General features: G+C 36.4%; 1 protein-coding gene across 13 annotated transcripts in view; it reads right to left on the minus strand.

Moving 5' to 3' along the window:
• The window catches only part of ATP8B4 (ATPase phospholipid transporting 8B4 (putative)), a 236,553-nt gene that overhangs the window by 154,326 nt on the left and 67,025 nt on the right, over positions 1-15,202 (minus strand). For 8 of the 13 annotated variants that reach the window (XM_079129896.1, XM_079129897.1, XM_079129889.1 and 5 more), the window contains exons 6-7: positions 13,178-13,276; positions 10,188-10,249 (exon numbers count right to left, since the gene is read on the minus strand). The exons of 1 other annotated variant lie outside the window; for it this stretch is intronic. In XM_079129896.1, the coding sequence (XP_078986022.1) occupies positions 10,188-10,249; positions 13,178-13,276 (161 nt within the window). Of the gene's footprint in view, positions 1-2; positions 38-10,187; positions 10,250-12,492; positions 12,569-13,177; positions 13,277-15,202 lie in introns of those variants that run through there. 4 more of the 13 variants (XM_079129890.1, XM_079129888.1, XM_079129898.1 and 1 more) reach the window with 3 other exon arrangements.

Below are 15,202 nucleotides of genomic sequence, written 5' to 3' on the forward strand. Positions count from 1 at the left end.
ACTTAATGAGATGAGTCATTTTCCTTAGATGCCTTACCTATGAGTAAAAAAAATGAAATAGAAGAGTGTCCTGGCAATTCCAGAGATAAAGCTAATCATACTCAAATATGCATAATAGTTTTATATTTGGGGAAGAAATTATGTCTTAACTCTGTAGTCCCAACAGTGCCTGTCTCACAGCAGGCACTTAATAAATTTCTGCGAAGTGAAAGAATGAACAAACATAGAACTTGTCAAGCGAAAACTAAAACAAGTGAGTATTAATTTCCTAGGATCACTGCAATAAATTACCACAGAGCATGTGGATTCAAACAGCAGAACTATATCCTCTTGTAAATCTGGAGATGAGAAATCTAAAATCAAGATGTTCAGAAGACTGCAATCCCCTTGGAGGCTCTGGGGGAAGACCCGTTCCATTCCTCTCTCCTAGTTTCTCGTGGCCTTTGGCATTCCTCATGGTAGGGCTATATGACTTCATTATCTACCTTCTTCTTCACATTACCTTCTTTTCCGTCTCTCCCCTTCTCTTACAAAGATACTTGTATTTGGGTCTAAGACCCACCCTACTTCAGGATCATCTTATCCCAAGATCTTAATTATATCTGCAAAGACCCATTCTCTTCCAAATAGAGGTACATTCACAAATTCCATTGGATGTATCTTTGGGGACAGAGAGGGGGACATACATTCAAATATAACAGTAGGCTATGGCATAGTCTCAATTATTTTTAAAACAAATTTTGTGGAGTAGAAGAAGAGAAAAATGGAGGAGGAGGGGGCAATATAATATAATATATCCACAAATTAATTATAGTCACTGAGGTCTGGGTAATGAAATCAAGAATAACTTCTACATTTTACTTAAATCCATTCAGTCTTTTAATTTTTTAAAAGTTCTACCCACTACAGACAGATCATACACAAATTTAAAATACATGGAAGATATTAACCATTGAGATTACCTCTGTAAGTCTAAAGCAAAATGTTCCTGTAGTATTTTCTATGTGGAAAAATCAATGGGGACTAAGTAGTTAGTCAAATACCCCTAAAACATTGGTTTGGTATAAATGACATTTGAGATCTGGTTGAAACCAAATCGCTTCACTATAATATTATAAGTTCTTTTAGCTTTAAGGTTTGAAGATCTTAAAAAGACTACACTTTTAAAGTTAAAGTTCTAATATCTCCAAGGCCTCTGTGGTAGAGGTTTGTGGGGGTTTTTTTCCCCAAAGAAATCCTAACCTCCTCCCTATGATAACTAAGAAGAGGAGCTTAGACCTGTTTCTAAAAAAGTGAGAGAATCAAGTTTTTACAAAGGTTATATGCTTTTAATGTCCTCTGTCATCTAAGAGAAGTGGGCCCTGGTTACAGAAGAGTCTGCCATCTTGGTGAGCAGCAGCAATGGGTTTGAGCTCAGAGCTGAATAAGACTCAAAGTACACTGAGTGATAAAAGTGAGATAAATATGAGAATCCCCAGCTACTGAGAGAGAGAAGACCAGAGCCAACTGCATTGAATACTGAATGGTGAAGGTGAGATTAAAAAGTTCAGCAGCAGAGAAGGAGGACTTCTGGGGAAGAAAAACATGGAGATTCCACATTGTTTGGAAAGGGTTGTATGATGTGACCCTCCTCAGTTATCTCCTCCACAAAATATGCAGTCAACTCTAACTCACCCTCCAAGGTTCTTATGTGGGGAAGTTCTTTGAAGGAGCCTTAAGAGGAGAAAAAAGGGAGCAGCTAACATCTGTGTTACATAAACCTTAAAAAGTTATTAGAAGAGAAGATGCCACTGAAAACTCCATGTGCAGAGGTTTGAAAGTGTTATAATTTCCTGTTATTTCAAGATGCACCTCATTTGGGGAATAGTCACCATTTAGAAATTCAACCTTTAAAAAATTGCACCCTTGCAACATAATAATTGGTTACAACAGAAAATTGTTTATAAGAACAATTTCACAGCTCACATACAGAAATCAGCCCATTGGCAAATGGACCCTTTCATCTGCAAAGTTGACAAGCAGAAACTGCCCAAGAAATGATCAACACAAGACTTAAGAAACCAAAATTAGTTTTTTTGAGACTGAAACTATTTTTGAAACAATTTTATTATGAGTTATCAGCATGAGTTAAAAATTAATTTCACTTTTGGTCTTTCACTGCATCCAAACAGCACTTGAAACCACTCCCATTAGCTTGCTTTTGAACTCATTATTTAAGCCCATAAAAATGATTCATTAGTATCATTATAAGAAAAGAAAAAATCAAGCATTTTTCTCCCCTAATTTTACCTTCTAATTTGCAAGTCTCTTCATATAGATCCTAAATCACTGTCCCCTGGACCGAATGGTATGATCATAATGTAAAAATAATTTGGGCAAACTGAGGATAAAAAAAAAAAAAGAAAGAAAGAAAGAGAAAAAATAAAAAGAACTTCAGAGCATTGGTAATTTCCCTTTTGTTTAACCACAGACATCTCCACTCCAAATGCAAATCTGTAATTGAGATGAGGTAACTCAACAGAGGATGCATCAATTCTCCCATGGGATCAACAGTGTCCTGCTGTCCCACATACAAGACACAGAAAGAATGTGCATCAGCTGCACATGCACTAAGTTCAATGATCTTTGGTATTTTTTATTGCAGGTGCAGAAAAAATAAGAACCTATTTAATAGGAATAATAATTCACTCTTGCCCAAGATTGACATTTTGGATAAAATTCAGCAGAAGGTAATGCCACATATGAAGACTATCCCCGACCCCTTCCTGAATAAGTTATTCCCAGGAATTCAGCAATAAATAATAGAGCTCTTGACTATTGCTCCACGTGCATCTAACCTGGCAAGATAAAGAAGGTTCCTTCATAGCTATCCAAAGGATCTGCCAGACACACTTCTGAATTACTGTCCAAATTTACCATAGGAACTCTACTCATATTCTTCACACATGAGTACTATATGTTCAGTAATTATAATGTAAAACTTCTATCCAAACTATTTCAAATTATTGAAGTTTGAGGATTTACATGTGTCACTAATACATTTTTTAAAGCAGAACTTTTTTTTCATCTTGCATTATGATTAAGAAAAGATAAACTTAGAACTTGTTGGTGTTCTGACAGTCATCCATTCAGGAAACGCCCAAATATGATTGAAATGCAAACTTCCAGCTTTTCAATATACCCAATCTGGTCTTGCTCACACTTAAATCTTAATGCACTGATGAAGACTGTTGTCAGTGGACTGAACAATGATACTTCAGGTTTCTTTACTTAGGAAAGAAAATTTCATGTAACCATTCTAAATGATTTTCATAAATATGTCACAAAGAAAAACCTAGTCTTATGGGAAAGACATAAATATGTCACAAATATGTCACAAAAACCTCGTCTTATGGAAAAGGGTAACTCCACCAATCTAGAAAGATCAATAAATTATGTTTTAAAATTGAAAGCAGACTAAACATTCAAAAAATGGTTACATGAATTATGAGACATATACTCAAAGGAATGTTATGCAGTCCTTTAAAATTATGTGTCTAAAAACCATATAAAACCAGAAAAACTGTAATGATGTGAAGTGAAAACTAAAAAAGAAATACATACATAATTATAATAAATCTTGGCATAGAAAAAAGGAAGAAAATACAAGCAAATAGTAATGAAAATTACTTTTGGATTCTAGATGAATGGATGTTATTTTCTTCCTTGGACTTTTATCTTATTTTCCAAATTTCTCTTTTAGGGGGCGGAGGTGTTTTTGTTTAATTATTTTGTTGTTGTGAATTGCCAGTTTTAATTTTTTTTCCTTTTTTATATTTGTTGTTTTTAGATATATATGACAGTAGGGCATATTTTGATGTGTTATACATACATGGGGTATAACCCATTCCACTTTTATCCCATTCTTGCGGTTGTACATAATGTGGCATTACACTGGTTGTGTACTCATATATGAGCATAGGAAAGTTGTGTCCAATTCATTCTACTGTCTTTTCTATTCTCATTGCCCCTCACTTCCCTTCCTTCCCCTTTGTCTAATCCAGTGAAGTTCTATTCTTCCCCTCCTTACCTCCCTTGTTATAGGTTAGCATCCACATATCAGAGAGAATATTTGACCTTTGGTTTTCAGGGACTGGTTTATTTCACTTAGCATGATATTCTCCAGTTCCATCCATTTACTGGCAACAGATGAATGTATAAAGAAAATGTGGCATATAGACACAATGGAATCCTATTTTCCAAAGTTATCTTAATGAGCATGCTACTTTTGCAATGGAAAAAATAGACACTAAAGGAAAAAAATGAAACAAAATCTTAAATCCTAATATTTGATGGGAGTCATCACTCAAAGTGGAAAAGTCAATTGGGCAAAGGGAAAAATTGTTTCCACTGAAAAAATATATTTGTTTGCATAATTATACAGCATTCAGGAATATCAGACCTCACTAGTGCAGAGACAATATTCTGCAGTAGTCAAAGGAAACTCTTATCTTTCCCCATAATGCACACAATTTCAAAATAAAATCAAAAACTGATGGGCACAGTTCTGTGAGAGGTTGGGAGATTTAAGCAAAGTTTACCAACACTGAAGAGAGTTTAAAGTGGAATGTGTTGCACAAAGGGCTGGTGATCAAGTGCAGTTTGAAATCTAGAGGTGTCAGGGAAACATCCTAACTGAAAGGAAGGTAATTGCACTGGAAAATCTGATCTCAGATTGTTCTAACGCAAAAGTGTACATTAAAAAGTGTTAGGGAATGGATGAAATTGGAGAATATCTTGCTAAGTGAGATAAGCCAATCTCAAAAAAACAAAGGACGAATGATCTCACTGATAAGCGGATGATGACACCTAATGGGGGGTGGGAGGGGGGAAAGAATGGAGGAAGGAAGGATGTATAGAGGGAAAAGAGGGGTGGGAGGGGTGGGGGGAAGGAAAAAATAACAGAATGAATCAAACATCATTATCCTATGTAAATGTATGATTATGCAAATGATATGCTGTTACTCCATGTACAAACAGAAACAACATGTATCCCATTTGTTTACAATAAAAATAAATAAAAATAAAAATAAATAAACAAAAAGAAAAAAAAAAGAAGTGTTAGGGAAACAAAAACACAAGAAAAAATGATGCTGACTCTATTTGTTAAGAGTGACACAAACCACAGATGCTGGCAGCCTGGAAGAATGAACAGAAAATCCTGAGCTGCATCTAGGAGGCCACACTCCTAGCAGAGTTCATTTTCTCACTGCTCACTAGAGTATAGAGCAACTCTGTCCAATAGAAATAGAATGCCAGCCACAAATCTGTGGTTTAATACGTTCTAGTAACCACATTCAAAAAAGGTTAAAAAAAAAGATAAATTTCATTTTAATAATGTTATTTAACCCAATGAATACAAAATATTATAATTTCAAAATGGAATTGATATAAAACAAATTATTAATGAAATAGCTAAAATTCTTTTACTAAGTCTTTAAAATCTGGTATACACAGTACTTTTATGTGCAGCACATCTCCATTTGCACCATACACATTCCAAGTACTCAGAAGCATGTCTCTAGTGGCTACTTAGTTGGATAGCAGAAGATCTGCACATCACTTTCCATGTTTAATATCTACATGACTAGACATTTTATGGGATAGGACAACAAAAATTGGAAGTTGCATAAATACGTGCAAGTCAGTAAGTGATTCCTCACTGAGGACAATGCATGTAATGGAGAAAGAAATGGGCAAAACTAAAACCTGGTATTTCTGAAGGAAAGAAAAACATGGCAAAAATAATTATTGATTGACCCAGCATTTAACTAAAAATGTGAGCCCTACAAAAAAAGTTGTAAACATGCATTGCACAATAACTCCTTTATATTTATTATGTGACAAAACTATGCTTCCTATTTTAAAATAAGTGAAATTCATTTCCTTGAGCGTCTTAAAATTAAAGATATGTAGGCTTGAGAAATAGATATGGGTAAAGAGATAGCTTTGATTAGAGGTCCTCAACCCTGTCGGCATATTAGACTCATCTTGGAAACTCAAAAAAACCAAATTCTCACCTCTAAGATCCCCAGTTTAATTGCTACTTGTGGCTAGGGCATAGATAGATAGATAGATAGATAGATAGATAGATAGATAGATAGATAGATAGATAGATAATAGATAGATAGAACATACATACATATACACATACATGCATAAATATACATATATATAGTTTTTTCTTTATGACACTAAAAGGAATAAATGAAACAAAATCTTAAATCCTAATATTCAATGGGAGTCATCACTCAATCAAAGTGGAAAAGTCAATTGGGCAAAGGAAAAAGTTGTTTCCACTGAAATAATAGATTTGTTTGCATAATTATACAGCATTCAGTATTTGTTCTAACATGATTCCCAGGTTGAGGAGCGTGGGAGCAGATGATCTCTGCAGGAACTTTCAGGGTGCCTCTTACCAATCACAACCTACCCTGTTGCTCCCACAGTGGCCAAAGACAGTTAGCATGACTTGAGTAAATGTTCTCTTGTGTAACATTTAAATATCTACTGACATTCACAGAATCTGCCTGCAAACAGAATTTTGTGGCCTAGGGCCGAGAGTGTGTACTTCCTCTATAGCTGTCACATTTATTTCTACAATATGGAATCATGCCACCTCTACTTGATTTTACAACTAAAGTCATCAAAAGATTTTATCAATGGTTAATGCAACGCCCATTTCTTAAGCACTTTCACATATTACAACAGTTTGTAGATGCAGAAGATTGGTCCTGATATGAAAGAAATGAGCGACCAAAAAAGACAAAATTGAAAATGAAGGTCAGAAGGGGAAGATTTCATTTATTTCCATGGGTATTTTATGACCCAGTTTTACAATGCTGTGTTGTTCAGTATAATAAGAATGAAGATGAGTAATACTCCTGGCACCAAAAGTAGATATATGTGTTTATTTGCATGTGTATACTGCATATAGAAAAGCTACATATATGTTATGTAATGATTTACATTTATATAATTTTACACAAAGTCCTTCAAACACAAAATAAATAGTGAAGACCTGGTCAGTCCACATGTACACATTGCACCATGAGTGGATAGGCGAACTCTCGTTTAGGCTCCTGCTTGCTGTGGAACCCTGGATTAGTCATTTCCTTTCTGAGCCTTAGTCTTTCCATCTTTAAAATGGGGGCACTGTTGCCTGAATCCTAGAGTTAAATGAGAGTTAAACAGAGAGCACTGGGCCCACACACAATAAATATGTGGTGAATGTGAGTGTAGCCACCCACCTTCTTCGCTTCTAAGTATAAGAGAAAGGGCACCTGAAGCCCAGAGGAAAAATTAATTACCCAGTGTTACACAGCAATCACAAAGGCTCAAGTCTCCCAATCAGTACTTTCAACATAACCCTTCCTCCTCAGGGACCATCTCCCCAAAGCTGACTACACCTTTCCTCGCCCAGGACAAGCCAGTTTCTCCTGCACTAGCATGGAAATCCCTGAGTCTAAGACCTTCTGCCAAGAACACACAAAGGCAGCCACATGTATCCAGCCAATGTGACACCCACCCCCAGCAATGCCCATACTCCCAGAGTCCAAGACCCAGCCATTTTAATTTTATTCTTTGATCATGACCTACAGGTGCCAAGGAGAGGTCCAAAACACTTTCTTAATATTTTCTATTAATATTGTCATGGGTTTAATTAAGCATTAACCACTATCTTAAATCTATATTCCTAGAAGCAAATCCTGAGATGAGGATTCAAGTGCAAGTGGCTAATTAAGAAAGTATGGGGAATAACTGGTAAGGGATATGAGAAATGTCACAGAAAAAGGGAAGCAGCAAAGCAAGGATGTGACTGCTGGCAAGACTCATCTTTTGGCCGATGTGGAGGGGTGCTAAGGAGTATAACTTAACCTCAGGGTTAGTCCAACTTGAGGCAGGGAAGCAGCTCTTTCATACTCCTATACTAGTTAATCTTTGGTTCCAAGAACCCAAGGCCAGGGTTCTGAAGATGGTGGCAAGCACAAGTTCTGAGAAGTAATATACATAGGGGTGAGCCCAGAAAGACACTGGAGAACCAAGTAGACCCACCAACTCTGAAGGAGGACACGAAGCTCTCTGCAACATCCCAGACCTCAGCCCATTTGATTTCCCCAGCATCTCCAATCCAAAAAGTGAAAAGTCAGTCTCCAGAGCCTAAGCACATTCTGCCAAAGCCATCATAACAACCACCAGAATTGGCTAGTGATAGGATTTAGCAAAATGTCATAGAACATTCTCTGGCAGATTGCCCTTCAGCAAGACTGCTACAGCTCAGTTCCAAGATTCAACAAATACCATGTGAGGCTCAAGGGACAGAAACATGACCAAGAGGGAGGACTCCTGCCCTGGAGAATTATGGGTAATTTTTCAAATGGAAGTAACACTAATACTACTCCTAATCATGATGATAAGGATAGCAAGCATGTGTGAGGGACACCTAGTCACCAAGCTTCTGAACATCTAAGTACTGGATTAATCCATGGCCTCCAGATAGAAGTCCCAATATCTAACGCTATCCACATATCACCATAAAATTTAACTTGAGAACATAAAAAGATACATGAGGACCATTGGTTCAAATTAATTATGTCACTGTATGTATTTTAACACCCTTTATATGAGCAGATACAAAGTAATGAAACTGATTATCAAATGTTCCTTGGAGAATTAGTCATAACATCAAATCTAACTTCCAGACTCGAGACAGTCAAGACATACAATAAATACTGCTCAAAGCCACATACCCACATTAGCTTACAAAGACTCACCATGCCTTAAAGAAATAACAGGCTACGTGGAAATGCTGACAACACACCAGACGCCAGGCGAAGCATGTTATAGTAGCTGAACCCTCGCAGCAGCTCCATCCATGCAAGAGACCCCATCATAACCTCACTTTACACACAAGGAATCTGATGTTTATAGAGGTTAGGAACTTGCCCAAGACCACAGAAATATTCAGGGCAGAATGAAACTCAGACTTAAGTCCCTCAGAGTGCAAAATGCATGCTTTTCACACCACACTATGGTGGCAACAATTCAAAACCTGCTAGCACTGGAAATGAACCAGATGGTTCTAGCATCTTTATGGCTTATCCTGTCACACCAGAATTATGCTTTCCAAGGCTCTGTCTCCACAGCTCTGGTTTTAGAGTAAGATCATCTTTCTTCATTAAGTACCATTTTCTAAAACAAGGCAATAAAAACTATAGGAATTCATTGCATTAATAGTATCAGTCAACATATTAGTTATAGAAAGAGATTAATTTCTTTAATCTTACTGCTTATTATCTCAGCTACCCAGCCTCTCTTGATATGTCTATCACTTTGTGGAATCTTCTCTCACATGAGGTTAATTTGCTCTATTAATTTCTCTTTAAAAATTATATTTTTTCACAACATCTAAATAATTCAAAATTCCTTGGCTGGCATGATTTACTGCCAGATTATGGATTAAGAAATACATTACAAATTTACTTTGCCACGTGTTATCATTAGCAAAAAGAGGGCACAGAGAGAAAGCAAACAAGAAATGATGGAAAGAAAATTCGAAATTTACTCTTGCCAAGTTTTCTGGAGGTATTTTCACTGCTTGTATATAAATACATGTGTTATAAAGCATTTCTGATTCTAGTACTGTTCCCCAAAAGTATTTCTTTATTAATGGATGAATTTAAATGCAATGAAAAATTTATGATGTGGGAAACAATATATTCTAAATTCAACTCTCAAGGGAATGCAACATTCTTATTGCTATCACTTGATGTGCCAGAAGTCTCTCTAGCAATCTTCCCCAGAAATTACCAAATTAAAAAGACCCAAATACTCATGAAATCTATAAAGCATGACATGTATGCCTCTTCTAAATAGTATTCTATCTAGAAATGAAAAGTGACAAAGATATGTCTGTGTCCCATAAAAGAAAAGCCACAGGAATTCAAAGCAGAAGCTGAGTGAGCAGCACTAGTATTGGTTGGGTATGAAAAGAAGACATGAAGATGGAATGGAATTATATTTCAACAGCTAATAAACTAAAGGAGGGAGGAAACAAACATTTAATTAGAAAGGAAAGCCACCAGTTGTCAAGACCAGTCTTGGGGCCCCAGAAATCATAATAATAACCCAAAGAATGCATCTCTTACTTGCTGTCAATGATCACTTCAGACTGCCGATTATTCACTTGGTTATCGCTCTTGTGGCGGAACTGGAAAATCAAAGTGTTCATGAGATAGTATATTAAATCATACTTGGTCAGACCAAATAGGGACACTGGAAATATTTTGAGTTTGTGTGTTTGGACAATGCTGCCATCTGCCTGAGATGAGCACGGTTATGCTTACCTTGAACCCAGCTGTGTGTTTTAAATCTAAATCAACTCTCATCTCGTTAAACCTCACTCTGGGCGTCACCAGTGGAAGAAGTCTAGCCACATGCTACGCTTGCAATTCCAATTCTCACACATTTTTAGTCACTTCTAAGAAGACAATATGTTCTTTCCTCTGCCACATAGTCCCAGAGAAAACCATACATTAATTTTGACGACTCCAACCAGGAATGGGGACTTCCATTTCTCTCACATATGTGCTCAATACTTTATTGGAACATCCCTGATTCTGTTTTATGGATTTCTTTGAAGTCAAGAAATTACTTGTAACAACATGTATTTTTATTCTCCAGAAATTCTAATTGTTAACAGTGATCTTATGAAATACCAAGCATTTAAAACAAAAATCAGAATACAATACTGAACCACATTTGGTGTGGATTTATATTTTATGCCCAAGAGATCATATTTCTTATTGAATACTCCAGTAATGTAAATATCTTATATTTCTTAGAAGAACCCAAATGTTACAAGCTTTTCACTAGACCCAGAATTAGGAGCCATTGAGATAAATGTTTCTACATGATTTGTCAAGATCAGATAGTAACAGACTAAATTAGAGACAAGGGTAATAGACAATAGTGTAAATAGTAATAGACTAAAATAGAGACAGAGTTGTTTCAGCATATTAGCCTATATGCACATATGAAAGGGGGTAATTTTGGGAGACATGAAACTTTGATTTCATAGACTATAATCATATTTTTTAATTCAAAATGTTTTTTCAACATCACAACAGATAAAATGCTTCAACCAAACCTTTCCTTTTTCTTCATCTTTCCAAAACCCATCCCAATCTTTCTATTATGCTATCCCTGATACATAGAATTGCATAGTATTACACAGATATAAGTTAATGGCTATTACCAGTAAAAATAAGAAAACAAAACTATTTAATATTTTTGATTAAAATAATTTGAAATATTGTAAATTTTTAGGAGTAAATTGAATCAGCCTATTCTTCCTACCAATAGAACACTAGAGATGGAAACATTATTCCATCTGAGTGCCTATTTTGTGGAGTTGCTGAACATTCTCTGTTTGCTCCTCCATATCTTTACCTTTGATTTCTCTATCTGCCCTGTGCCAATGGGAAGGTGCCCCCTATGGTCTTCGTTTCTGGTTGCACTTGGTCAATAGGTGGTAATGAAGATCACAGGGCCAGAGAAGAGTAAAATGGGGGTATTTGTTCCCCTCCTTCTAGCTGAATTAGCAATGTGTCCTCTACAGATAGCCCCAGTGGCAGCAAACAGCCCCAGCTATAGTTCCAGGGCTGGTAACTGCTTCCTTCCTTTCTTCTTCAGTCCTACTATTTACAATAGTAGGGTAGCCCATGCTGCTATAGTAGGTACTTTTTCTTGTAAATGACCCCTTCTTTATTAAACTCTCCAGTCTTCCCCATTTCAGAGAGACAGCTATCTCTTGCCAAGACCCTTACTGATGAGGATATTCAGCTATTGCACTGGCATATATCATCAGAAAAACTAAGCACTTTCAAACATTAACTACAGTAAAATCAAGATGAGACTTGATGTTTAGTCACATCTATATCTAACCTAAAACTATTCCTCTAAATTGAGTAGTGAAGCATCATAGAAAAAGGCCAAATTAGCTCACCACCTCCTCAAAATCTGAGTAACCCATCTCTGGGCTCTAGGATGGGACTATTCCCACTTCCACTCAGGTTTTGAAAAGGGTCTTGGTATTGCAGCAGATAGAGTCTAGAAAGATTAGAAGTGGTCTTCTCAGGCTGGGGGAATAGCTCAGTTCATAGAGTGCTTGCCTGTCAAGCACAAGGCCCTGAGTTCAATCCCCAGCACCACAAAAAAAAAAAAAAAAAAAAAAAAAAGTTGTCTTCTCAGGCCCAAGCTGACTCTTTTACTCTTAGAGGAGAACTGCGCCAGGATAGGAAGGGAGCAGAGGACCAGCATTCATAGTGTACTCATGGTGAGCCCTGCTGTCTATCTGGTGCTTTACACACGTCATCTGATTTTGTCCTCCCAACAGTGATGATGTCTTTAGCTCCATCACACAGAAAAGGGAAGGGTCAGAGGTTCACTTACTGCTAGTAAATGGTATGGTAAGATGTCTTCCTCCATGTTTTTTCTACTCAACCATTTACTCTTTAATGAAGTGTGACTATAATAAATAAGACCTTTAAGGACATTATGTAGGAACTCATGCATCTAAATGAATACCATTTTCTGAAAGATCAGATAATATGAAGAAACCACGCATTTACTCCAAAGGTATCATTGTTTAAATTCGGCCTCAAATGTTAGAGTCACAATGTGCACCATGAAATTGGATAGGCATTTTGAAACTCTGAGTATAATGAACACAGTATGTGAGACTGCCTAATGTTTACCAACTCCCCAAACTTAGACAAAGACATCTGATAAAAGATAAATAATACTTCACTGTGTGAATGCATGTCGTGTTCTAAATCCAGTTTGCTTTTCCACAAATAGGTGGTATGATCATTTGTAAATTGCAAGCTCTTTATGGATTTTAGTTTCCTCATCTATAAAACAAGGGAGTGAGTCCAGATATTGAAGGCCTCTTGCTTTTAAAGAGGCACTGGTTCTAAGACACCAATAATAGCAGATAGCAAAACAAATAGAAAATAGTTACATGGTATTGACCAAAAGAGTTTCATTCAAAACTTCAAATAGATCTCCACTTTCTATTTCTGAGAGGTCACCATTGAAATTGAGACCTTGAGCAGGCTCAAGAACAAATACTCACATAGTCATCTGTGGCATCTTTGACAGCTGTCATAGTTATCACCAGGACCAGAGGCACGATGGTAGTAAACCAGGTCAAGGAGGAGATTTCTGGAATTAACTGAAATAAATATTTCCAATAGTTTAGGGTTCTTAGCATTGAGAAATATATATTCCAATTTTGTTATTTAATTCTACAAGACTTGGCAGAAATTAATGGGATTATATTCTGTTGCACAAATGTAGAATGCCCCAATAATTTCAGTGTTTGCATTCAATGATAAGACACATAGAGCAGAAGCATCATTCTGCCAATTTTCAAACTGAAATTTTTAAAACAAATTAAGAAGTAAACTTTTGAAATTCTTCACAGATGGTGATCTTTCCCCGTATTGTTAAATGTCACCTTTCTCAGTTTCTCATCTAACTTTTCACAATTTTACCAACTTCTTCTCACACCAGTTCTCAAAGCAAGATCCTTTGAACATCCACCTTGCACCAGACACTAAACCAGGTATTTTCCAAATATCATTTGATTCCCAGAAAAATTCACTGAGTTAGGTTATATGCTATAATTGTTTTTGCATTAGTCCATGGGGATTTTATTCCATGTATTTTTTTTCCCAGTACCAGGTATTGAACCCAGGGGTGCTTTAACCACTGAGCAACATCCCTAGCACTTTTTATTCTATTTTTATTTTTTATTCTGAGACAGGTTCTTGTTAAGTTGCTTAGGACCTTGTTAGATTGCTGAGGCTGGCTTTGAATTTGTGATCCTCCTGCCTTAGCCTCCTGAGCCATTGGTATTACAGGCGTGCACTACCCTCACTGGCTCTATTGCATGTAAAAACACCCCTTCCATACTCAACAGAATACATTGGGAATGATGACCCAGAGTCAGAAAATGCTGCAGCTGTAGGTATTATATCCCTCTTCTATAAATGAAGTATCCATGAGGTCAAATACTGGGTCAAAAACACACACTGCTAAAATATGAAGCTACATCTCCTTAACTCCAAAGTCTATTGCCTTGTGCCTGTACCTTCAAACCATCCACCTAAGAGAGGCAATGATAACAGCTGGTATGACTTTCAGATCAGTGATTTTCAAATGGGATTCATTTTGGAGCTGTTTTGGGGCCACCAGGCAGGGAAGAATGAAGTGGAAACTGTCAGTGAATGGAGATCAAACCACATTAAATACCTCTAAACAAAATCAATTTTATGTAATAGTTTCTACATATGTTTTTAAATCTCAAAAGCCTCCGAGGGTTAGATAGGAGTAGTAACTTCTTGTGTTCAACAGTACAGTAGGGTAACTATAGTACAACAATTTATTATGTATTTTATAAATAACTAGAATAGAGGAACTCAAAGATTCCCAGTACAAACAAATGATCAGTGTTTAAGGAGAGGGAAATGCTAATTACATACGTTTAATCTCACACATTGTATATATGTACTGAATTATCACACTATACTCCATAAAGATGTACATTATTATGTCTCAATTAAAAATCAAAATATTTTTTTTAGTTGGATAAGAAAACTAAACAAAACTCCCCTGAGGAGGCAGTAAAAATGTTGGACTAGTAGAAAAGCTGGCTCCTACTCCTAGTTTCTCAGTACCTCATTCAAAAGTTTTACATATCACCTAACCTCTCTGGATCTCATTTCTTCATCAGTAAAACAAAGGAGGTTGGTCTGAACCATCTCAAATGTTCTTTCCAAATATAAAACTGTATGAACTAGAGGCTTTGACCACAGGTAAGAAAGTCATCAGAGAAACAAATCCAAAGTTCTACAATGATGTGAAGGATTATATGAAGAAACCAAAAGGAGTTTTGTGGGAGAGGGAAAAGAAATCTTGGATTCTATGTTTTCTTCAATAAATGATAGGTTGTTCATTAATTGTGCTTATTTGTTTTATTTTGATTTGGAGGGTCTCTCCTGATCAGTTTTTTTCAACTCTATCCCTATCCTTAAAGAACTCTCGTTTCCCCTCTATTTTTTACTTGTAATTTTGTTGGGGTGATTCCATTTGGACT

This window comes from Sciurus vulgaris, assembly GCF_902686455.1.
Source record: "Sciurus vulgaris genome assembly, chromosome: 2".
Lineage (NCBI taxonomy): Eukaryota > Metazoa > Chordata > Mammalia > Rodentia > Sciuridae > Sciurus > Sciurus vulgaris.